The 25369-nt window shown below is 44.2% G+C and overlaps 1 protein-coding gene across 1 annotated transcript in view; it reads right to left on the bottom strand.

Moving 5' to 3' along the window:
• MYO9A (myosin IXA) overlaps positions 1–25369 on the bottom strand; it is a gene marked incomplete at its 5' end in the record, with an annotated part of 156244 nt that overhangs the window by 41308 nt on the left and 89567 nt on the right. The window contains 4 exons of the mRNA XM_082005268.1: positions 2495–2614; positions 7102–7297; positions 8095–8236; positions 9671–9792. Of these exons, the coding sequence (XP_081861394.1) occupies positions 2495–2614; positions 7102–7297; positions 8095–8236; positions 9671–9792 (580 nt within the window). The remainder of the gene's footprint in view (positions 1–2494; positions 2615–7101; positions 7298–8094; positions 8237–9670; positions 9793–25369) is intronic.

Below are 25369 nucleotides of genomic sequence, written 5' to 3'. Positions count from 1 at the left end.
AAATACATACAGGGCACAGCCAAATAAAAGCTGTCATATTGATGTAGCCCCTTTTCTGGGAAATTGAGTGGGGATTTAGAAATTAAAGGCAAAAAGGTTTTAGATTTAAGCCGACGAGTTGCACGTGGCTTTGAGCATTCTGTATCGTGAATACGGGCTAGTAAATTGTATATATTAATACGCTGCATGCAAGGAGCAGTGGTGTGAGTAGAAACCACTCATTCCCTTTGCGCAGATCAGATGCAGACTGATCTATTTTACATTTCAGGAATAAAATTATTCTGATTTTTCAAGCGCATTCCCTATCCTTCAGCTGTAGTGTTTCAGATAGACTGATCTGCCTAACAGGTCTTTGCCCTCATTGAGAAGAGCTTTGGATAATCCCAGTCTACTCCCTACTCACGAACGTCAACCAGCAGAGCTTTGGTCTTGAACTCAGAGATGTCTAAACCCAGTGCCTTGCTCTTGTGGAAGACCATAAATTAATTTATAGACTCAAAGACGGCAGCGAAGTGGCTGAGATGGTAAGGGATGGGCGATCGGTTGGCTACACAAGCCAAATACCAAGCGTCCTAACGGGAATCTCCATATATTCATCAAATCAATTAGTTTTCTCTCTTTGTGCGTAGCTGGAACTAATTGCACAATTCAAGACAAGAAGATGATCTATTTGGTCCTTCTCTCATGGGTGTAACCTCATCTGACTACTAGGAAAAGCCGAGTCCCCGGGGCCAACCTCAGCCTGAGCATCCTTGCCTGCGGGGCCCATAAGCTTGTTAAGTTCAGGACCGAAAAATTCTACACGCTCCAGCCCTGGTTTAGCCTGCCAAAGCCTTGGAGCCTGGGGAAGCAGCTTGCAGGAGCACACCCCGTGGGAAGACATGAACGATTTCTGAACGCAGAAGACGAATTACGCGTTTGTCAGATCAGATACTCTTGACCAATTCACAGACTCTGTCAAATGCCACTCTTGGATCCACATGTTGGTTTTATCCTAAGAGAGACCAAACTGTGTGGACTGGTCTATAATAAATGAAGTTTTAAAATGTTGAGCTCAACACCGACCTCAACTTCACCGCTTCACATTAAATTAAAGCTCTGTTTCCAAGTGTCTCTTGAGTTGTACAAATTTCCCTCTTTACACCTAAGCAACTGCAAATTAACCTCCCAAAAACTTCCCAGATTCCTAAGCTAACTTACAAATTAAAATTAAATTGATTAACTGCAATTAAAATTACTCTACTGATGATCGCCTTCCTTTTCAATGGTTTCTTAGTAGTATCAGTAAGGTCACTTAGCACAGCACCACTTAAAAAAACCTAGTGCTGTGTTTGTCTTACTCTTTATATTTCCTTGTAGCAATGGTGGGAACTTGTCGGAAAAAATAATGTAGTCTAAATTAAGAATTAAAGTCTAAATTAAGAATTAAAACACCTCTGCTCCCCCAGGGCTACATGCTGCAGGGAGCATGGAAACGTGATATAAGGTTTCTAGCAGGAAAAGAATGTTTATGAAGACTTAACATGCAACTACTGTACTTACCGTGCTCAGCTCCGCAAAAACAAAATGGGTATTTTGCATTTACACCCAAGTTGCATGATGTTTAAGTTAGCAACTCAAGCTGAGGATTTACCCTTGAAGACTGCATATAGCAGCACTCTATTCCTGTAAGCTTTGATGTGCAACGTGAAGGAAGAGAATAATGGCAAAAAAATGATATATCTAAAGATATGAGCACCAAATAAATATATTTTTAATATATATATAATATAGTAGTCCAGGAGAGAGTGTCCGTGTTGTCATGCAGGATGAGTTTATTATGTGACAGAGGAATGAGGAGGAAGAAACGGAGACCAAGTGCGTCTTTACCCAATTCATTCTGTAAAACAACATTGCCCAACGCTTCTGTTTTAAGTAAAAGCCCTCGGAGACAATATTCTCACAAGCTAAAGTTATTTTCAAAGTCCAATGAAATTTAAATAAAGTCAAATTCCAGCTCTATCAGCCTTATACCATGAATATTCCTACCTGACCTGCGGTGCTTTGAACTTATTACCACGCATGTGGTAACAACAACAAAACACAAAAAATACCCCTGGCATCAGCATCCCGACTTAACATCAGCGAGTAAATGGGGAAACCGCCCTCAAAACGACGCAATATCGCAAGAGATGTGGGGTTTTTTAATTTTACTTTTCATTTTAATGAAACGTAAATTTTATTCTTTTATTTGTAATTTTATTCTTTTTTAATTTTTAGATTTTAATTTTAATTTTTAAAATAAAAGCATTTAATTTTACTCTTCAAACTCTTCCCAATGATTTCCCGATAGGCTCAAAATTGCTATAAGGCAGCCGGTTCGATCCTGGAAGGCTCCTTGGGCGTTTGTTGGGTTTGGTTTTTTTTTTACCCTTTCTACACTGAATGCACATGGTTTCCATTTCTTGGCGTGTGAGTGTCGTATCAGGGGGAAGGGTGGGTGGTGGAGCCTTACTGTACTTCTCCTCCTTGCATCTCTGCAGGATCTCTAAGCTCCTCTGATGAACTGGGTGATGGAGAAAGCTAAAACTATCCACACTTTTCAAAACCGCACATGGCACTGCATCATCATGCCCTTGGGAAGCAAAATAAAAACAACAACAACAAAAAAAAAAAAAGGAGAGAAGAAAAAGATTATATAAGCAGAAATCAGGAGAGGGTAAGGAACAAGCCCGAAGGACGCGAGAGCTTGAGGGTCGCGTGTTTTTCGTGCTCGACACAATTTAACCTCGGTTTCCTCCAGACCTGGCGCTGAGGCACAGGAGGGATGGGCTGGACCTCATCCCAACCCCACTTACAATCCTTATGAGCCAGCGCATAATCCCTTTATCATCACCCCGTTGATTATTTGGGGAAAAAATAGATTATTAGATAAATCTTTACTTTCATTAACTGTTTTTTAAAATCCTTTCCATGCCTCTGCCAGGCATTATCTGCAATTCCCGGTGCAGATGCTCCCGGACACGGCCACCCTGAAATCTCATCTTGCAGCCCAGAGCTGCGCTTTGCTCAGATATTGGCAATTAGAAGGAAAAAAAGAAATTATTTGTATTAAACAAGGGTTCTGTACTCCTCAGGGACAAAGGACACAGAGCTTGGAGTTAGGTAGGATGGATTTGAGGTCGGAAGTTGGAAGAACCCGTTGTTGCGTGGCCAAGAGGACTTGCGATGGCCCAGCTTCAACCACAGGGTGGAGGAGAGCTTACACAGGTGACACTGTGCAAACAGGCAGCACCTTTCCGTCACCGTTTAAGTGGCCAAGGGATACGTCATGCTCCCGCTGAAGCGTGATGAGGTCACCGAGGAGTTACCTTGTGTCAGCACGCATGGAAGCATTTCGTACCAACACGTTACATCATCAGAAAGGACTGATCTGAACTTTAGAGAGGAACACTGTCAAGAGGTGTCTTCCTTGCATTAACACCACTTCACACAGCTCAGTAGGACCCCAAAGGCCATTTTTTTTTGGTTGCTATCACCTTCATTTGGCAAATAGAAATGAGTTTTTTTTATTCTTTTGCAGGAGTTGGTTTTTTTGGTGCCCAGCTTCAGGAATAAATCTGCAGAAGTCAACGGGATTGTTTTTGAGACTGCGTTATCGTGTAGGTCAGCCACAACAGGCACTAACCCAAGGAACTGGCCGCATGCAAACGCAGAGCCTGTCGAGGGAGCACACAGCCCCAGGACCACGAACCCTTTGTCAGAGCGAGGATTTAGGTTCGTGTCCAGCAAAACCAAGATGAGAAAGCTGGGAGCCTCCACGGCCTGGTTTCTATGAACAGCACCAGTTCTTCTGTCAAGTTTTCGCTAACAAAGGGTTACGGGTTTTTGCGTAATAAAATCGTACTGATGATACAGCAAAAAAAGGTCCATCAGCCAAATTTCTTTCCTAAAAAGCTTGATAATGTTCCTTTAATCAAAGTTCATTAACAAATTTAGTTCAAACATGTAGTTCTTTTGGACTATCTCAATCCTCCCTGATAAACTCAATAATAGTAAGAGTAAAAAAATAAAATTATTGAAAAAGTCCACCCTTCAGCTAACTGCATCTTGCCAGATCCCGGCGTGTTTCGTTCGAGGAGGGTTGGCAGCACCGTTAAGAGGTATCTCTTGGGCAGAAGAGAAAGGCACCCAACAAAATTGACCGTGACACCGCTTTGCTTCTCTTCACCTCCAGGTCAATGAGGGCAATCGCGCAGTCGCTAGAAGCTGCACTATGAGGATATTAGGAGCACAAAATAAGGAGAGTTCCCAAAGCCAGTAGGAAAAAATGCTGATTATCCTTACAGAAGCGTCCGTAGCACTGGTAGGCACTGCTAGCATGGAGAAGATAATCAAAAAGATGATGCAAAAAGAAAGCAGAGCAAAATTTTGCAGAGCTGCTTATACGTAAGCCGGAGATTTTTCATTAAAATCCCCGTTGGGTATTGCAAGCATGACTCGGAGAGGCCTTCAGACAGGTAAAAGCAATGGAGATCCATGTGGGGTTAAGACAAAAGAGTGCAAGGAGCCTTAAATAAAAAAAAGCATGCTTCAGATATTTTCCTACTCATTAATTACACGTGCCTGATGGATGGCGGTAGCAGCAGCATACAGGACCTCAGAAACCACGAAACGGGGCAACACGCCTTTTTAAAAATTATATACAAATATTAAGCGTGCACACTTGGATGAACATACGTGTGTGAAGTTATTCTCAGCTAATCTACCATAATTTTATCAAAAGCTCCATATCCGTGGGCGCTGAGGCATTCAGATCAGGCTAATTAAAGCCAGCAAGGTTTGGTAAAAAAAATCAAATACGCTTAAACCATACGCTGTCTTCGGTTGTCTGCTTTTGCCTACTGAGGTGGAGTAATTTTAGTGATTCGTTAATAATTCACAAATGCTTTCTGCCATAGATGCAAAGCATCAGCTCAGGGCTTTTCCGTGTTATTTTGGGGAGCAGGAGGGACCACCAGCATCCAGCAGTGAACGTGCCGTGCCGCACCAGCCCGCCCAACCGTCCAGACACCGGCCAAGCCTTCTGCTCAGGTCCACATCTTCTACGGCCATCTGCTTTGTGGTGCTTTGGCAAGACGGATGGGATTGTGGAGAAGGACAACTGAATGGGAGGTGGGCACGAGGTCTCACCAGCAAAAGCACGATGAGAACATTGCTACGGGTCTCACCTTGCTAAGTGCTACCACTACCCAGGCAGAAGACATGGCAGGAGATGATGAGGCCCTCTCCAAAGAGTTCAGAGGCAGCTGAACGTGAGCGATTCCAGCTCTGCCATCGCTTGTGGGGCAAGCTTTCCTGACAGGTAAGCTGCACCTCACCATGGGAATTAGACGTAGGTAATCTCCTCCCACTAGCCCTGCCTATATAATGGTGACTTTCTCATGACTTTTTCCCAATTCAAGTTGAAGACGCACATAGAAATTCAGGGTATAATTTATCCGAGGATTGACAAACCTTACCCAGCTTTTGGGGGTTATTTATTTATTTATTAGACTAAAAAAAAAAAACAAAAACACCAAACACCAAAACAAAACCCAGAGGTTACAAAGCACAAAGTCATTTGAAAGCAGGCCAAAGGGCACCAGACAGATAAACCAGCAGCACCGTGTGCCAGGAAAGGTTTAGAAACTCAGCCATCACTGTGTGCTGCTTAGTTTTGGTATGGGAAGAGCAGGGGGTACAAGAAGTGAGTCTCAAAGAATTGTCTGAAAACCTCCTGGAACTCTATTCTATCCCTATATACTGGTGTGTATATCCATAGATACAGATATAAGCAAGTTAATGTGACAAAGTCAAGACTGAAAAGCGGAAAGCTAGCTAGTGAGGAGATGAGCACAGCAGGCACGACCGATTCCCAGAGACACGGAAAGCGAAGCAGGGCTTGAAATTAGCTCTTCCAAAGACTGAATGTGTATTTTTTTTACCTCCTTGACCAGCTTGCCTTAGTTCAGCCTGGCCTTTATGCAAGATAAAAAAGACGATTCTAGGAAAAGGCAAATACGGATTTCCGAAGCCAACTCTTTCGAACGACGTTTCTCCCGATGCCAAATGTCTTTGCCATCTACCTCTCGGCGTTTTGAAACGCCGCTGTCTGTAGATGCTGCCTTGGTGTGCCAGACAGACCCAGGTTCATGCGAAACATCTTTTTTTCTTACATCGCATCTGAGCGGTTCGAGAGGAAAAGCCTCAAGAGCTGAAAGGTGATTTTTGCCTCCTGCTCTTCCTGAGATGCTATTATTCGCCCTGGACAAGAAATTTATTCTTTCCAGTTATACGGTTCCCTACGAACCTTTGTTCCAAGCTCCTTGGCTCTCACTGATGCACACCTCTGACTAAAAAAAAAAATTCATGGGGCAGCTCCGTGCTTAATTTTAACTCAGCTGACATTTTCCCTGCTGAGGCTCTAATTTCGTCATGAATTTCAAGCCCTCTTGTGCCCAGAAATTAATGGTAATAGCTTGTACCCGTCTTTCCGAAATTGCTTTATGCAGAGAAATGGTCTAAAAGCACAGCCAGCTATTGCGTGTCACAGCATGATGATGCACCATTACTTTCCTTTAATTTAATGCCCCCACGTTCGGCATGAGGTGGTTCTGGATGACCGCGAAGCAATGAATCTTGCTAGACAAGAGACACGCTCTCTTGCAGCTTAAAGGGTGAACGGCTTGAAAAATTATAGAGAAGAATTATTTCCTTTTTTTTTGTTCCAGATGTAACTAACAGTTCAAGAATTCCTCACAAAAATAATTTGCCTTATTTGCTGAATAATTTTTACGTCTCTATTCAAATCATTCAGGATTTCCTATGCATGCATCCTATAGAAAGGAAAAGTTAAAGCAGCAGTAAAATGAAAATCTTTTCTTACAGCGTGCTAAAATCCTACTGCGAACCTACCTTTAAATGCCACTTTTGGATAGCAAAAATCTATACACTTAGGTTTTTTTAATAGATGAATAGCTCCTAATAAGCCGGACAGGCTACTTAAAATACAGTAGTAATATATTAGATCTTTGATGCTGGCGAAAACAGGCGCTAGGATTAGGAGATTGGCACACGTACCGGTTTTTTTCTCCACGTATCGTTTTCCAGCCTCCCTAAAAGCAACAACCGCCCTGAAAAAGGCCCGCAGGACTGCCCAGCGGAAGACGGCCACCGGGTCGATGCCTATCATCCCGCAGATAAAAGCGTTTCTGCTGCTTCGCAGGAGAGCCACAATGTCCGGGCGCATATGATCTGTGTTTTTCTCACGGAAATCCTAGGGAAGGAGAAAAAGGAGGGGAAGAAAAAGAGGAAAATAAACAGTATCTACAAGATACGCCGGGTAAGATCTGTCGGGCTGTCCCTGCGACAACACAAGTATTGAATCCTGCTTCTATTGTTCTTTCTGCCCCCGTATTAGACACCTCTTTGTGTCCAGAAAATAAATGTTTTATCCCAAAGCACTGCTCTCTCAAGCATCTCGAAGCTGCTGCTGAAGTTTGTAGCATGTAATTATTGCCTCAGAAACACAGTTACAGATTTGCGGTCGTAAATCCCGAGGCTGTTTTCTCATACAGGTTCACTTGCTCGCCAGAATTGCTTCTGCTAATAATTGGCATGAATATAAATAGGGTCAACTTGGAAATCATTTGCATGGGATTTTAAAAAGTACCTGCAGCAGTGAGAGGCTGAGACTCATGTAACCTGCATTAAAAAATGGCTAATGATGAAAAAAACATTGGGTTTTCTACACAAACCAAGCCCAGAAAGGCCACCAAACACCCAATTTCAACCCATTGAACGTAGCATTAACCCCAGTGCGGGTCTCTAATTCTTCCCCAAAACGCCGACATGTGGAGCTTGCAACGTGGAGGAGAACAGGAAGACGCAATCCCCACCGCCTTTTCATTTCAGCCAAGCTTTTCACCAAACACCTCCCTCCCGAGCCTCACGTCTCTTCTCTAGCCAAGTCCTCTCCAAAACATCTCCATGGAGCCTTTGGGGCTCTCCTTCCCCATCACAGCTGGACGATTTAAATGAAAACAACTGCCGGGGAACAGCTGGGTGACAGACCTTCACTCCGTACTTCACTTTGCCCGCGTAGTGTTTGATGATGAAAGCCGGCTCCATGACCGCTGGAAATTCAATGTAGGAGTTCCCTTCGTGTTGACGCTTAAACTTGTCCAGCAGCGTTTGGTTTGTGGCTTGAGGAAAACTGAGTGGCAAGAATTAAAAAGAAGATAGCTGTAAACACAACAAAAAAGCTTTTACACTTCTTTCTTGACCACAAATGGGAAAGTAGAGATATTCTGAGCTTCACTTCTGTGCCTGCAGATACTAAGCAAGCACTATTTTGTATGCTGTCGCGTGGTTCCATGCAAGTACAAGGTGTTATCTGGTGTCTGAAGAACTCTTAACTGATTTAGTAATGGTCTGAAGTCAGTTATAAAAGCACAAATCGGTGTATTTTTATTGTGGTATAGCACACTGTATGCCCATTGTATGGAAATAATTCAGGGTAGCTGCATTTATCTAAAACACCGAGTTTCTGTAATTGGTTTTGAGGCTTAGACTGCTCCAGTGTCTATGGGATATTTACACATTTAGGAAATATCGAGTTATTTTACCTACAGATCTCACTTCAATTTCAGGAGTTACTTGATTGATCCTGGCATAGGAGAGAGGAAGAAAAAGGACAGAGAGCCTGAGCAGAGCGTCTTGGTAAGAGCAAGCCAATCCTCCATCCTCAAACTTCATGTAAACCTGCAACTTGGGGGTACGTTTCACAACGTCACCTAATTTAAGCTGTTTTAGCCTGGGACAGTATCACTGGGACAGCATCACTGCTGTGCGTCTGGTCAACAACAACAAGAAATGGAGGAGAAACCTGCAAGCAAATGGTGGAAGGAGAGCTGGTGCCCTGGACCGGTGCCACGTGGCTCCGCGGCGACGCCAGCAAATCCACCTGGCCTTTCCCTGCCCTTCACACGGAGAAAACCGGCACACGCATCTCTCGGGAGATCCCTTATGCCCAGAAGTTTCCACCCAAAGGCAGACCCAGAAGCCACACGCTCATCTGATAGCTTCTACCGAGAGGAGCTTGATGGATATCATCAAGGAGCTTGGTGGATATCATCAAGGAAGCGCATCTGAGCTGCACCCCTGGTGCCCATGGAACCCTGTGGAAGCGCAGCCCCTCTGTACAAGTGCCCTCAGCTCACTGTGGCTTAGTGTTTTTTTTTTTTAAAATGATAAATTCCCTTGTATCTCAAGAACAGCACCCACACAACCTTCTTTAACTCATGCACTTGGATTCTCCCTTCACCCAGCTCAACTTCAAGCATCTTCACGTCCATTACACCACAAGAGACAGGGAGAGAGTTGAAGAGAGAAGCAAAGGAAACCTTTGCCCTTCCCTTATATCGGAAGAAATTCTTAAAACAGAATTTTAATTATTATTTGTTAAGGCTTTTTGCTCAGCTTGCTGATTCTCCACTGTTTGCGTTACCCCCTTGGAAACAAAGATACATCAGCCCAGCGAGCAGTTAGCATCTTTCTGGGAAGAATCACAAGAGGTAAGACTTAAGGATAAACACTTTTGAAGTGAAAAAACAAATCTCATTAGCAAAAGCAACAGTTTCCTACTCACTTGCTTTCCTCATCCAGCAGATGGAGCAGGCCCGTCGGCTTCTTACTGATCAGGTTGATGCACCCAGAGTTGTCTATGTAGTCGATGTTGTGCCAGCTAATTCCTTCTGCTCTGTATTCCTCCTAAAAAAAAACCCCTCACAGATATTATAACGATCTCGAGTGCAAACAAAAAAAAAAAAAGTGAAATTCAAAGGATTTCATGGAAACCGATGCACCATTTACCAAAATGAACATCTCTTCCGCTAACACGCCACCCATATTTTCTTTTTACGCAAAAGAAAATGATGAAGAACCACTTGAACAACCTAAACCACAGGGAACCACATGGCATTTCACAATTTCAGGTGCACCAGACTTTTGTTCAGACGCAGGTTAGCTATATGGCAGACCATGCCTACCGAGGGTGCACGGCATGTATGCGCCACTGCTTCTCGCTTCCCTTTTCCTGGCTTGCTGTTGAAGCCTTACACAACGTATTTGCATCAACTAATATTTAGTATTTAGTTGCTAGAAGAAAATGGTGGTACAACATATTAATTTAATTGCACAGAAAAAGCAATATATCTCCCTTTCCTGTGCTTGACTGGGCTCTACTCTTCTATATCTCACATTATTAATGGCTGGTGCTATAAGGGCTAACGAAGACACCTCCAGCCAGCAGGAATCACCGCTCCAAGACCAGCAGAGCCACTATGCTGTACAGTAAAAGTGAAGATCTGTCCCCAAATTCATGCTGAGGGGGGGAAAAAAAAAAAAAGCTATTTTCCAGCAAAATAACTCCAGCCCTTGCTCTTTTATAAAGGTTATCTCCTCTGAGATAGATTTTCAACCGGATTACTTCAAGAAGTCTTCTGCAGAAATTGTTTTAGGGTATCTGGAAGAAAATAGAGTTTAAAAATCGTAACTTTTATGATATACTTTTAAGACTGGTGACTCACTCCTGAAACAGAGATATTGGAAGTTCACCTTACTCAATGTGTTGATAAAAGTCCTACTGATCCAGGCTGCGTTTTTACTTCTCGATCCTAAGACATTTTGATGGCAGAGTTGAAAGGGAAAAAAAAAAAAGGAAAAAAATCCTTCAAATTGCACTAATGTGATGCACCTTTATAACAATCCAATTAATCATTATTGCTGCTTCTGCTTTTATTTTTAATAGGAGCAAAAAACTTTAAAAGAAAGTATGTTCTTCCAACTTTCCAATGTACCCTCATCCAAAATCAACATGAACTCTATGTGCATTATTTTTAGAATTAAAGAGCCTGAAGTGCTTTGAGACATCTCACAAGGAAATTTTTGCTAAAAACCTGCAAGATCCTGAATTCAGGATTTGAGACATCATACGCCTTTACACCAACAATACGTACTCTGTATATACGTGCAGGCGTATGAGGAGTTTTTATCGGCCCTAAAAGCCTTTCAGGTTCAAAACGTAACACATCCCACTGGGAAAAAAAAAAAAAAAATCCTGAAAATAAGGAACAACTCTGCGTCGTTAATTTTATTTTTTCTTTTAACATTTTTTCTTTTTTCTTGGGTTCCTGCAGAGCGACAAACCTTGCCGCGACGCTAAAAGCGGCGCCTTATCTTAGCGGTGATGGGTGGCTGGGGCACGTTACTCAGCTCACCTATTTATTATCATGACTCTCGAGTTACTTGTATGGGGGCTTTATATATTTCCTCCCCCTCTCCCCCGAAAAAACCCAGTTATCTGGAGTTTTAAGTTTGCGTACGCCTGAAATGGGCACACACCACCGCTCCGCTCTAGAAGCCCTCTGGGGGTTCTATAGCTCCATATCTATATGGATATATAGAGAGATACAGATAATATATATATATATAAAATATATATATATATAGCTCCATATCTATATGGACAGCTATATATCCATAGCTCCGCGTGGGACGTTCGGCAGCTGCACAGTGAAGGTTGCTGTGAAACTCTTCTGACCACACTAAAAACTTCCATCACTCCGAACATCAGTGCAAAACGAATCATTAGCAATGCCAGCTGTTGTGGGTTTGTTGGCTTTTTTTTAAAATATACTGCAGTAAATGACCATAAAAGACCAGAGTTCAAGGTTTCTGCTTCTTTAGGCTCATTTTCAGCTCTGCCACAGATGGTGCGTGACCTGAGGCCAGCCACCACGTACCTCCTGGCCTCGGTTTCTTCAGCTGCGGGATTTTGGCTAATTTTCCCTCCTCTGCTCAATTCTCTTTCCTCTGGGCTGGGTCAGAAATACTCACTCCCAGGCTGCGGGGTTGCTCCCTCCTTTCCATCCCCAACGCAACCTCTTGCTGCGTCAGCCAAATACGAAGAGGGATTAAAGTCCTCAACTAATAACCTTTTCCACAGTACCTCAGACACGCGCTCGCATTTCAAGACAGGCACATACACAGCGGCAGGAACCATTCAAGAGCAATTGCTCCGAAGCATAAACGGAAAAAAATTTCCCGTATTTCTTTGTTCTGAGCATTCTTCCAGTTATTGGTTTGGTTGCCTTCAGAATCACAGTCCCAGAGCAATAACTATGGCTTCGCGATGGACACAATTCCTTGGGTGTTTGCTGGTCTGCAGAACACCATGCAAATCGTCCACATAAAGGCAGAAGCTTTAGGGTAAAATCATTGCTGTCCATATAATTAAGTTTCAGTTATTAATCTTCTATATGTTTTGTATAGGGTTTCTATATTCATCTTCTAACGACCGTCCTTCCGCAGCACCCGGAGGAGATATCCTTGAAAGCTATGTCCAAAATACTCCTTCACTTCTGAGGACGACAATAAAGTCTCTGCCATCCTTTGACGGATGCGGGGTCCTCGCAAAGCACTTGAATATTAGGGAATTGGATCCAAACACCACGAGGTTTTCATTTAAGAAACATACGGTCAAGATGAAGACAATAGGAAACACAGCCCATTCAAACAAAAACCCTCAAACTGGAGGGTGATTAAAATCCAGCTTAAATTTATGCCTTGACTTAAAACTAAGTTACGTTTAGGGGCAAATTCAAACGTCTTCTTCCTAGAAGGCCATCTTTACATCAAGAACCAAACCGTTGACGTTACCACTATCTGCAGAAGTTTCTAGTGCAGTGAAGTCCACAGAGTCCTATTTTCGGCATCCTTACTCCCAACAAAAATGTACGGATTTACTCCTCCCATCCCCAAATAGCTGGAACCTGGTCTGCTGGAAGGTGGAGCGAGGCAAGTTCACTGGAGAGGAGAGCACTGAGCTCCTGAACTTGGCAAAAGGAACTGAGCGAAGAACCAAAAAAAGACATTTAGGTTTCTTTAGAGGCCAGCAGCTCCGTATTTGCACTTAGTTACTGGGTGAGATGCTACTGATTGCTCTCCAGGTGACCTCCACAGCCACCATGAGTAGATTATCACTTCCCAACTGTGCATTCAGAGGTAATTCTGCTGCCCCGACCACGATGACGTTGGCAGTACGTCAACGTTGGCACCGCATGTCACCGAAGGGCCGGCGCGAGCACGATCGCTTCCCAAATGCCGACACCCAAATCAGAGCAGGGCTGTGTTGTCGTAGCTGCCTCGGCACGCAGCCAGGTCGGCAAAACTGCGTAATGTGGATTTGGCCTCTCTGACTCAGCTGAAGCTCAGGAGAGAAGGGGGTTAGTGACTTCATCTCGCCTCTCTTTAGGGCAAAAAACCCCATATTTATATATACATACAGATATGTACTTTGTTATTGCATTCGATCTTTAGAAAAACGTGGCTAAGCAGGGAGGTGGCTCATACGAAAAGGCAGTATTAGCTTGGGTTTTTCATGTTTGAAAGGGATGCTTTTTAGAGCTTAAAATGCTCAGACTGATCTGAATAAAACACAATTTGTGATGTTCAAACATTAAAAAAAAAAAAAAAAAAGAAAATGCAGACCCAGACTTTGAAATGCATATACTCAGGATACGAGCATAAATCTGTACTGAGTATCACACAGCATTATCTGAGGCATGTAAAATTTGGGGTACCAAATAAAATAGAAGGTGGCAGAATATCCAACATTTTTGTATATGAAAATTAAAGGAATTCTAGTAAAGAGATAGCTAAGCACTATTAAAGAGAAACCCCGCCTGCCTACAACCAAACCAACCCCACACAGAATAAAGAATCGAAGATTAAGATACGCGTGCTGAGCATCAGGGAAACCTTCCCAGCTGATGGAAACCCTACTGCTGGGAACAGAAAATAAAATTTTAGAATTCAACGTGTAGAGAAACAAGTCCCGTTATCTTTACAGGAGCATTGGATCAGTTTTGTTATCAGGGTTTTATTTTGATGCTAAGCCAAACAGAAACACGCTCTAATCTGCAGCAGAATTAAAGGTTTATATATCTTGAGTGGGAGAAAATGCCCACGAGCCCAACAGCACCTTGGAGGTGCTGGAAAACATCTCTACACACCCACACATGCTCTATTATGAATTATTCCGTATCCAGCCATGGCCAACAGTAAGTAAAACCAAACGCTAAAAAGCATAATTAGAGAAGAAAGGATTAAATATGATTTTTAAGCTCCCACTTACCTAGAGTATTACGCTTACTGGGGGCTACTGCTCCCCAAAATCATATGGTAAAATTAAGAGGTGGTTGGAGGGAGTGATCAGGGGATTAAAACATTTAAGAGGAGCATAGAAACCCAGAGAAGAAATGAAATGGGGGAGACGTGATAAAAAAAATAAAATAAAAAACATAGTAAGTTTCCCATTTGTCTTAAAGCACAAAACTGAGGGATTAGTAAATTCAAATCAAAAGGCGGCAAAAAATCAGGCCTGAACATAAAGGGGTGGGTTTTTCCATGACATATGAAATTTGTCTCTCGATCACAGGATATCAAAGGTAAAAAATTTGCCTTGATTTAAAGAGGTCTGGAGGGCGTTGGGCATCCAAAAATTGAGAAGCAGCCCCAAAAAATAACATTTAAAACCCAAAAGACAGGGATGAGGCTCTCGCCTCTTTCCTGGGGACGGGGCAAGGCTGACGGTAAAAAGAGGGATAAAACGTAGCACGCAAGCGCTGTGTCAGCTTTTATCGCATCCAGCTAGGAGATGAAAGCACATCAAGAAGGAAACGTAAAACAGAATGGTTAATTATTTGCGTGGAACCACGTGCAAGGGAAATACAGCGTTTTCTGTTCCCTGAGAGCACGGCAAGCCCTGCCGCAGATGTCCTCCAGTAAATGGCAAGAGCAGAGGAAAACCCCATCGGCTCATTCGCCTCCTCCCAGACGGAGCTAGAGAAGCCCCAGGAGTTTATCTGCCCGAGCCTTTCATTACCCAGGCAGAGGAAAACCTTGTTTATACAATGAAAATTCCCAAAATAAAGGGGGACATCAACTGAAAAATCCCTTTTCCCGGCGTAGCTCCACGTGGGAACGCTTCCCGTGACGTTCCCATCATAAGAACTCATGTAATCCAGAGCCATACGCTCCAATGCGATCAATAGGCACATACTTTTGGATGTCTGAATGTATGTATTTTGCCTAAAAATTAGCGACGAAACAGAAGGGTGTGAAATTCCTCTCTTGTTGACTCTAACACCATCTGCTTCAGCTTCAGGCAGTGTTTGCAAAGTGAGAAACTAGGAATTAAACCCCCTTCCACGTCTCTCTCCGTTCCTAGCTGACTTCCCCAGCTTAAAACAACCTCAAAACGTTTTTAAAAAAATATTACAAGTCCATTTGACACCTACAAAAATATAAACTTTTGCAAATACAAGGTTAGAGCCACTAAACCCGAGCGTATAAATTGTTTCTCTCGATCGCTTACCCGGTAGCAAGGTACCAACAACCTTGCAGATGCTGGCGGACAAGAAGATGTGAATAATGTCTCAAAAAGCTCAGTTCAAAAATTAGAAACGAAGCCATATTTTGCAAACTATACTGAAAACCTTCCAGGAAAGAAGATAGTATTTAATGCTTTAAAAATTACATTCAAATAGGTCATTGTTATATGACAAACTAAAGGAGCTAAACCTTGTAAAAGCTCCTTTCTGGATAGGTCCATGTATGCACGTATCCTAAAATCCATCTTGGGGAGCTTGGGAACGCTTTTCCGAGGCTGGAAACGACAGCGAGGCATGGGGAAGTCTCTCCATCCCGGAGAGATCCACCCAGGATCCATCCATCCAGGGATTAATCCATCCCATGGAGGATTATTTGCTTGTTCAAGCAAATGCAGGTGGGCATCGTGAGCCAGTCCCAGCAGAATCATCCTGGCACCATTCGATAATTAAAATGAGCTTGATATGATAAATCCTTAAGATGGAAAAACTTTAGTATTGGAGAGTTCCCGAATGAACGAGATCAACGTCTGGTTCGGTGCCGGCGCTTGTGTGCCGCTGACGACGTGGGTGCCTCGAGTTCCCGACATCCCTCCGGAAGAGGATGTCGAGGCTGATGATGCCGACACTTTCACTTAAGAAGAAGAATTTTATGTTTGCTCTCAATTTAAGCAGAAAAGGAATTCATACATGCAGCCATGTAGATATAAATATATATTGTAAAAATACATATAGTATCCATTTTTTTAATAGTGCACCCACAGACACAGCATATATAAATACGTATCTACATGCTCTATAAATACGTAATCTATAAACAGGCTTATAAGCTCTATTTTAAAGACGCTGTCTGGCAATGCAGGGGTTCTGATAGAAATGCCTTCCCCTGCATTTCTTCTGCCACCCAGTTTTAAGCTGCAAACCACTTACAGAGCATTGGGAGATGGCTTTGAAGCAAAGGTGCTCCTTGAGATGGTCTTCTCCTTCGGGGTGACCATTTCAGCGGCTCCTCAGCGAACGGCATGTGAATTCAGCTTTATTTTGAGGCTGACCCTTTGCCCACCGACAACAATCTGCTCTATGTACGCAGCCTGAGATTTTAATTTATTGTAATTTGGATTGTCCCTCATTAGAGAAAGTGTTTCAAAATAACAAGTTCAGCCCAGGGTTTCATGCACGTGGCCGTAGGAGCTACCGCTGCTCTGCAGCAGCCATCTCTGAGCTCAAATCAGTTCCCTGCGCTTCAGTGGCAACAGCAGGTTGCAGTCATAAAATCTATTTTGCTCTCAAAATGGGGAAAATCGGTTTTGCATGATTCAGCTGCCAAAACACGCCTTGCCACGATCCCGTTCGCTCCCTTCGCAGGAGCATCCTTCTTCCTAACCTGCTCTTCCAACAGCCAGGAGAAGCGTGAGCCTAAAGATGCTGCGTGATCTGCTGGCAGATTAATTTCTTTAATTTCTTGCTATCTAAATTAAAGAGGAAAAGAAATACCTATCTCTCTCTCAATGCAGTCCTTGCAAGATGTAGGCTTAGCAAATGTGAAGGGGACCTCCAAAGTGGTCATGGTCAACGCCAAACTGGTCCTCCAGGCTAAACGTCTTCTTCCCTTCCAGTTTCCACTCCAAACTTGTGACAGTCAATACACTTGCTCCGATTCCTCTCTCATTCACTCACACTTGCAGTGGGCTCACAGTGCTCTCGATTACAAATATACAGAGACACACGCATATAGCTGTCTTACGCTACCCCTGTAAGATCTTGTTACCATGCCAAACCAACTGCTCAGGCAGGAATTTTGCACGTAATGAGTGGAAGAGCCGCAAGTCAGGATGGAGCATCCAGTTCTGCCTCAATATGACATTTTTTTGGATGGGATGAAGTGTTTCAGAGGCTTTTAGAGGTTTCTCGCTCATCTGCTTGCTTAAGAAGGAAGCTCACGTTGCACGACACTGAAAATCCACTTAGATGCAGGGAGATCTTTTACTTTTAAAGAAAAGCTGTTGCTCACAAATATTGCTAGTGTTTTGTTGCTGAAATAACCAAAGATTTCATTACGTCATTGCCTAATTTAGCTCAAAGGTAGAGGGAATGTGCAAGAATTTCCCCATGACTGTCGTTCAGGACCATGACCCAGGGCTTGGCCCTAAGAGACCAGTATAGAAGCATCCTAGATCACCCTAGAGCACATCTAGTACTCTCCAAAGCAGAGTGTGCATCGGGGTGTGGGAAGAAAATACTTTTTGTACTATTAATAAATAAAAATAGGTGTTTATTTCCTCTTCATCTCATCCTTTTTTAATTTCTATTGGGGGGGGCTTCATGACATACATAATATTAGTAGATGTATATGATTTGAGAATAAACAAGTATACGTGTATTGGATTGCATCTCAGGAGCAAGTCTTCAGCTGGGTTAGGGGTCAGGACTCTCCCCTGGCACAGTCTATACCCACATATATTTAGCCAATGTATTTGAGTAGGAACCACGATCAACAGAAAACATCATCTAACCGGAAAAAGTCAAGGAATCAGCTCAGAGAAGATGAAAAAAGGCTTCAAGAGATGATGGGAGAGGTATAACAGCACCTGGAGCAAAGCATCCGCAACTCGGAAAGCTCCCGCAAGGAGCGTGGGATGAGGGATGGAAGAGGGGGTTTGAGTAGGGGAACCAAGGCCGTTTGGGGAAGACACGGCACTGCTGCAAGCAGCGCCTGGGGATGTGCTCGGGTGCTGTTGGGTGCTCTAGAGGGTGCCTGGTGAGGCTCTCTTTAGCTTCCCTGGATCCCAAAAAACATCAGTGAAGGCTAAGACAGGAGACAGCACTGAGATAATCTCTTTATCGAAAGAACCTTTGCTTTTGCTCACTACAAGACACTTAATTTCTAAAGGAGCCCACATTCCTAAGTCACTATTGCAAGATCGCCCAATGCAGGCCAACGAGCAGGAGGGACCGCGACCATCACGCTCCTCCTCCCCGACAGCCACGTTGCCAACACATGCGGAACACCAAACCCTCTTCAGATCATCTGCAGCACAAACCACCTGCAAGCCCGTACTTCGTTAAGGAAAGGACTGTATCAAACCTGCTGATCAAAAGCCAGGCGCGCGCAACAACCCCATGTTGAACCTGCCTGTTCATCTCACCAGCGTTTTGCCCAAATAATTCTTCTTTAGCACAGTCATGATTGTTTTTCATTAAAGAAAGAAAGGCTTGGACCTTCTGTTGCCCATCTCCCAAATCAATTCAGCTTTTCTCTCTCTTTCTCCCAGGTAAAATGTGAGCTTGAACCTTAAAATTACACATTACCCAACTTGCAAATCGGAGCTCTTGGTGCATTTATCTCGAGAGTTTTAGGCTCTCAACCACAATTATGACATCTTTACGAATGCTGAACTTCACAGATACAGTACTTCTCTGCACTGGGCTTAAGCCAGTCAGGAAACCAGATTAAAAAAAAACAAAACCAAAGCAACCCAAACCTGTTTCTTTTGGATACCTAATTCTAACGTAGAAAAGATGCAGAAAACCGCCGAGTCTTTTACACCGGTACATCACACTAGGAAAGCTTTCTAGAGTATTTTCTAATGATATTTTAAGCATGTTTTCTAATTTGCCTACCTAGGATGCCGCTACACAGGTTTAAAAATACCACTTCTGGGGGTTCATATATCATATACTATATGTTATATATGGCAGGGGGTTTGGAACTAGATGATCTTTAAGGTCTCTTCCAACTCAAACTATTTTATATTATAGTATAGATACAGAATATATTTTGCTATATTATATTACATATTATGTATCACATTATATATCACGTATTATATATTATGAATGTTCATCATCTGGAGAAAGGCAAGAACAAGGAGGTGGCAAACAAATCCCCCCTTGGGCCCAGCCCCGGCCATGTAGCGCCCCAGGAGGGGAAGGACCCAAGCCAATGCTTTGGGGAACTGATGACGACCAGAGCCCTGTTTTATTTCAAGCTGGTAGTTTAAAATCCTCCTACTCTAAAGATAACATTTAAACAACTCTATTTTTTTTTTCCTTTAGTACGAGTGACGTACTCTAAACATCCCTTTTCACAGAATCACAGAATCACTAGGTTGGAAAGGACCTTTAAGATCATCAAGTCCAACCATTAATCCAGAACCACCATGTCCCCTAAACCATGTCCTGAAGCGCCACATCCACACGTTTTTTGAACACTTCCAGGGATGGCGACTCCACCACCTCCCTGGGCAGCCTGTTCCAATGCCTGACCACCCTCTCGGTGAAGAAATTTTTCCTAATATCCAATCTAAACCTCCCCTGGCGCAACTTGAGGCCATTTCCTCTTGTCCTATCACTAGTTACTTGGGAGAAGAGGCCAACACCCTCGTCGCCACAACCCCCTTTCAGGTAGTTGTAGAGAGCGATAAGGTCTCCCCTCAGCCTCCTCTTCTCCAGACTGAACACCCCCGGTTCCCTCAGCCGCTCCTCATAAGACATGTGCTCCAGACCCCTCACCAGCTTCGTTGCCCTTCTCTGAACACGCTCCAGCACCTCAACATCCTTCTTGTAGTGAGGGGCCCAAAACTGAACACAGGATTCAAGGTGCGGCCTCACCAGTGCCCAGTACAGGGGCACAATCACTTCCCTGCTCCTGCTGGCCACACTATTCCTGATACAGGCCAGGACGCTGTTGGCCTTCTTGGCCACCTGGGCACACTGCCGGCTCATATTCAGCCGGCTGTCAACCAGCACCCCCAGGTCCCTTTCCGCCGGGCAGCTCTCCAGCCACTCCTCCCCAAGCCTGTAGCGTTGCATGGGGTTGTTGTGGACAAAGTGCAGGACCCTGCACTTGGCCTTATTAAACCTCATACAGTTGGCCTCTGCCCATCGATCCAGCCTGTCCAGATCCCTCTGCTGAGCCCTCCTACCCTCCAGCAGATCAACACTCCCACTCAGCTTGGTGTCATCTGCAAACTTACTGAGGGAAAGTTTTTTTTCCCCCCAAATGTGAGTTACATGCGATGGCGTATTGCCAAATAATAAATCAATAACTTCTGCAACTTGTTATTACTCCACGTGTCATACGACACATAGCTGACGGCAGCATTTTTCGGAGGGCTTCCGCTCTCCCATCTCCAACGAAAACAGAAATTTGAACCTAGCCTCCCAGTCCTCAGTGGCTTATGTCTGATGTCAACCATTTTTTGTCTTCAGAGGCAATAAAGAGGCGTTCACACCTAACCAGAGTGACGAGATATTAAAAACCCGCCTCACTGGAAGGAAGGGAAGAAGTGCTCCAAGCAGTAGGAGAAAGACTCTTTTTTATAACTTTTTTTTAAATTTATTTATTTTAAATTTTCATATCTTCTTTTCTCTAAATGACATGGGAGGCTGCTGGGAGACAGAGCAGCAAGACCCGTGGTGAATGGCGTTAAATCCGGCTGGCGGCCGGTCACGAGTGGTGTTCCCCAGGGCTCGGTTCTGGGACCAGTCTTGTTCAATATCTTTATAGATGATCTGGATGAGGGAATTGAGTGCTCCCTCAGTAAGTTTGCAGATGACACCAAGCTGGGTGGGAGTGTTGATCTGCTGGAGGGTAGGAGGGCTCTGCAGAGGGATCTGGACAGGCTGGATCGATGGGCAGAGGCCAACTGTATGAGGTTTAATAAGGCCAAGTGCAGGGTCCTGCACTTTGGCCACAACAACCCCATGCAATGCTACAGGCTTGGGGAGGAGTGGCTGGAGAGCAGCCCGGCGGAAAGGGACCTGGGGGTGCTGGTTGACACCCGGCTGAATATGAGCCGGCAGTGTGCCCAGGTGGCCAAGAAGGCCAACAGCATCCTGGCCTGTATCAGGAATAGTGTGGCCAGCAGGAGTAGGGAAGTGATTGTGCCCCTGTACTCGGCACTGGTGAGGCCGCACCTTGAATCCTGTGTTCAGTTTTGGGCCCCTCACTACAAGAAGGATGTTGAGGTGCTGGAGCGTGTTCAGAGAAGGGCAACGAAGCTGGTGAGGGGTCTGGAGCACATGTCTTATGAGGAGCGGCTGAGGGAACTGGGGTTGTTTAGTCTGGAGAAGAGGAGGCTGAGGGGAGACCTTATCGCTCTCTACAACTACCTGAAAGGGGGTTGTGGCGATGAGGGTGTTGGCCTCTTCTCCCAAGTAACTAGTGATAGGACAAGAGGAAATGGCCTCAAGTTGCGCCAGGGGAGGTTTAGATTGGATATTAGGAAAAATTTCTTCACCGAGAGGGTGGTCAGGCATTGGAACAGGCTGCCCAGGGAGGTGGTGGAGTCGCCATCCCTGGAAGTGTTCAAAAAACGTGTGGATGTGGCGCTTCAGGACATGGTTTAGGGGACATGGTGGTTCTGGATTAATGGTTGGACTTGATGATCTTAAAGGTCCTTTCCAACCTAGTGATTCTGTGATTCTGTGACCTGAGAAACCCTGCAATATCCAAGATGCTTTAAAATATCGCAGGCATCGCAACCATTTCGCAGACTAAATAAACCACCTATCACCGCATCCTGTGACAAATCAATGCTGGTTTTACTTAATTCACTCTCACTGCAATGAATAAATTGTTATAACGTTCATGATTTAGTCCAGACTGTCAGATTTAGACTAGATATTAGGAAAAATTTCTTTACGGAGAGAGTGGTCAAGCATTGGAACAGCCTGCCCAGGGAGGTGGTGGAGTCACCGACACTGGAGGTGTTCAAAAAACGTGCGGACGCGGCACTTCGGGGCATGGTTTATGGTCATGGTGGTGTTGGGTTGACAGTTGGACTTGATCTTAAAGATCTTTTCCAACCTTAATGCTTCTGTGATTTCTCCACCTATTACACAGGACCAGTAAAACCTATAGACCTCCCTAAATATTCACAGAGCTTTAGATGGCTGAGCAAACACTTTATAGGATGCGTTATCTTTATGGAATTAAGTTTTTCTATCTGAGCAGGCTGAAGTTTGCTGGCTGGGACATCAAGTTCACCAGTGACCCCACGAGAAAACTAGACTTTGCTCAACACCTGAGCTCATGCCAGTTGATTGTGCTCCAAATAATTCTTTTCTCCCAGTCTCAACCTCGGTTATTCATCATCATTTTTAAACAATAAAAGGATGTCCTCAAAATTGAGGTTTGGTGTGTAAGCAAAAGGTAGAAAATGGGGTAGAAAAGAACTTAAACAGCAACACTTGTGGGATGGAAAGCTATGGGATGACTTCTCAACCTTTGCAAAGCACCAGCTGAAACAGGGAAAGGTGAGTGGGGATAATTGAAAAGCCAAGCAACAGATGAGCCTGAGCAGGGATGGGGGAAGATCAGTGAGGTCAAAGATGACAAAGTTTGGAGAATGGGATACATAAAGAAAGAGAAACTTGTATTCCTGGCCCTCAAACTGCCACAGATCTGGAAACTTGGAGGAAACACGTATCATAGGTGCTATGGTAGTGGTGACCTCCAAACTACATCTTCATATACAGCAATTATTTCATGCAATTCCCTACACTGGGCGGGGGGGGGGGGGGGGGAAGGGCTAGTTGCAATGCAAAAATGCTGTTTTCCTCTCCCAGAAGCACCTGGGTCTTATCTGAACCTTGTAGCAGCTCTGGGCTTATCTGCTCTGCAGAGGAGGCCACACGAGGAGGACGTGGGGATGGAGCAGCTGCCAAGGCATGATGCTCTGATAGCACCTAACGAGTCCAAGAGCTACGGGGAAGTCTCGCCTGAAGTCACCAGCCTGAGGGAGGGATGAGACCACGCTGTCTGGAAGAGCTAAACGCATCTGCACTTTCCATGGAGCCTGGTGAAGGACGCTCCATCCTCCTGCTGCCCAGAGCAAGCACTGCATCCAACCTCCATCCCGTAAACCTGAGAGATACACGGAGGGAAGACCACCCTTGCTACATTAATGGGGCAGGCTGTATTTAAGTTATGATTCCTGCAATAGCAATCTTTCTCGATTAATAAATAGATCGTTATCGGTCCGAATCCAAGAGTTTGCCTATAAAGACAGACCAGGATTTACGAGCCTGGGCTTCACTGCCTGGTTTGTACTAGTCCATCATTGCCTAAAGCATATTCCCACGTAGCATGAATCATCACTAAATCTTCCTTAGCAACCCAGAAGAGTTGGTTTAAAAAGAAAGTGGTAAAGAAACATCAATAACTCTCTTTATCCAAGGCAGAACTCTAATATTTAGCATTTTTTGCCTTCTCCTGCTATTTTACTATAAACAATGGGCAGAGATGCGTTATCCTCATTCTCATGGTTGCCTCAAAGAGAAGAGGTTGCTACTACGAAGACCTTTGCAGACTCTTGGTACGCAGCACGACAGCAGCTGTATTTATAGGAGGCATCGGGCTGAAGCCAGACTGCCCAAGGAGGCCTCGGCCGATTGTTTGCACACCGCTGGAAATAGCGTCTTCAGACAGAAGGTTTAATAAAAAAAAAAGAAAAAACAGATTTGCAAGGCGTGTTGTATTAGATTTCACCAAGGAAAAAAAAAAGAAAAGGTTAAAATAATCCCACGTTTCTGTTAGATGACTTTGTGGTAGTATTTTGGTTTCCATAACATCAGCAGTATGCCACGGCAACAATTACATCATGGCTAAACAGAATCATAGAAACTTAGGGTTGGAAGGGATCTTTTAAGTTCATCTAGTCCAACCCCCCTGCCATGAAGACCTGAATATCTGAACATGTATAATAAGTTTTCTTTCCATCAAATCCACTCCTTCACATGCAGCACCTAACTCCAAGAAGAGGAAAAGTAAATGATTAAACCATACAAATAATTCACCCAAGAGCCAGTGGTTTCATGCCGCTGTACAGCTTATTTATATTTATAGAAAGCAAACTATGTAGAGATGACCGTATTTTCCACCAGCAGATCTTGCAGGGCTCCAGCCCCAGACGGATGACCTGCTCCGGCATTAAGAGTTGGAACAAGCCGTCTGCAATCGGGTGCCTCTGCAACTGCTCCTCTCATCCATACAGCAAATACTGAGTTTAATGACTTCATGTACTTGACAGATTTATAGGAGAAAGCTAATTAGGTCACCGGTTATAAGCTGGTCCAAGGAGAATTACAGACTGCTGCAACCAGGAGCTCTGCATATACCCCGGGCTCAGGGAAGAGCACTGACCTGCTAAGAAATCCCATCCCGAGCACAGGAATTCCCTTATGGATGACGGCATATCAGCTCGCTCCCGCGAAGCCGGCGGAGGCTGCCGAAGCCCAAGTGCTCTGGAATCCCACCTCACCAAGGTATTATCTCTCTCCAGCTTTCAGGAAGGGTCCTCCCTCCCCAGGTCTCTTCTAGAAAGCACATCAGTTACTTTTATAGGAAAAAAAAAAAGCTATGTTGGCCTTGCAATAGTCTTTTAGTTTGGCTGTTTACGGTGCATAATGGTAATGCAGACCTGCTCCTAGAAATGCAAACAGGTTTTCCCATTAACTTCTTAGAGCATCTACTGAGTAGGGTGCATCAGCACACAAAGACCAGTTAAAAAACTGAAACAAAAGGGTTTTGAGCAGCTCTGCTCCATCTTCTTGACCAAAAAAAAAAAGAGAGTTAACAGAGAAGCATCAAACTCTAGAGCAAACATCCCCCAAATGATCCACTCAGGGCTACACCGCTTATTTTTGACCATCCTCTTATTCAAGGGGACTTCTCTTTCTGACTTTTCAGCAATTTTATAACACTGTTAGAGGCCCAAAATAAAACTATCAGAGTTTCTGGGAAGAGTTGGTTTAATTCTTTGATCTCAGCTGGACTCATGCCGCAGAGCGCAGCTCATCAAATACTAGCTCTACTGAAACTAATGATAAGGAGGATTCTCCTTGACCTCACCCAAAGAAGAACCTCACCTGAAGGGAGGGCGTGCAGACTG

This window comes from Phaethon aethereus, assembly GCF_964289735.1.
Source record: "Phaethon aethereus genome assembly, chromosome: 12".
Lineage (NCBI taxonomy): Eukaryota > Metazoa > Chordata > Aves > Phaethontiformes > Phaethontidae > Phaethon > Phaethon aethereus.
Note: the sequence above shows the minus strand (reverse complement) of the source record. Positions and strands in the feature narration are given on the sequence as shown.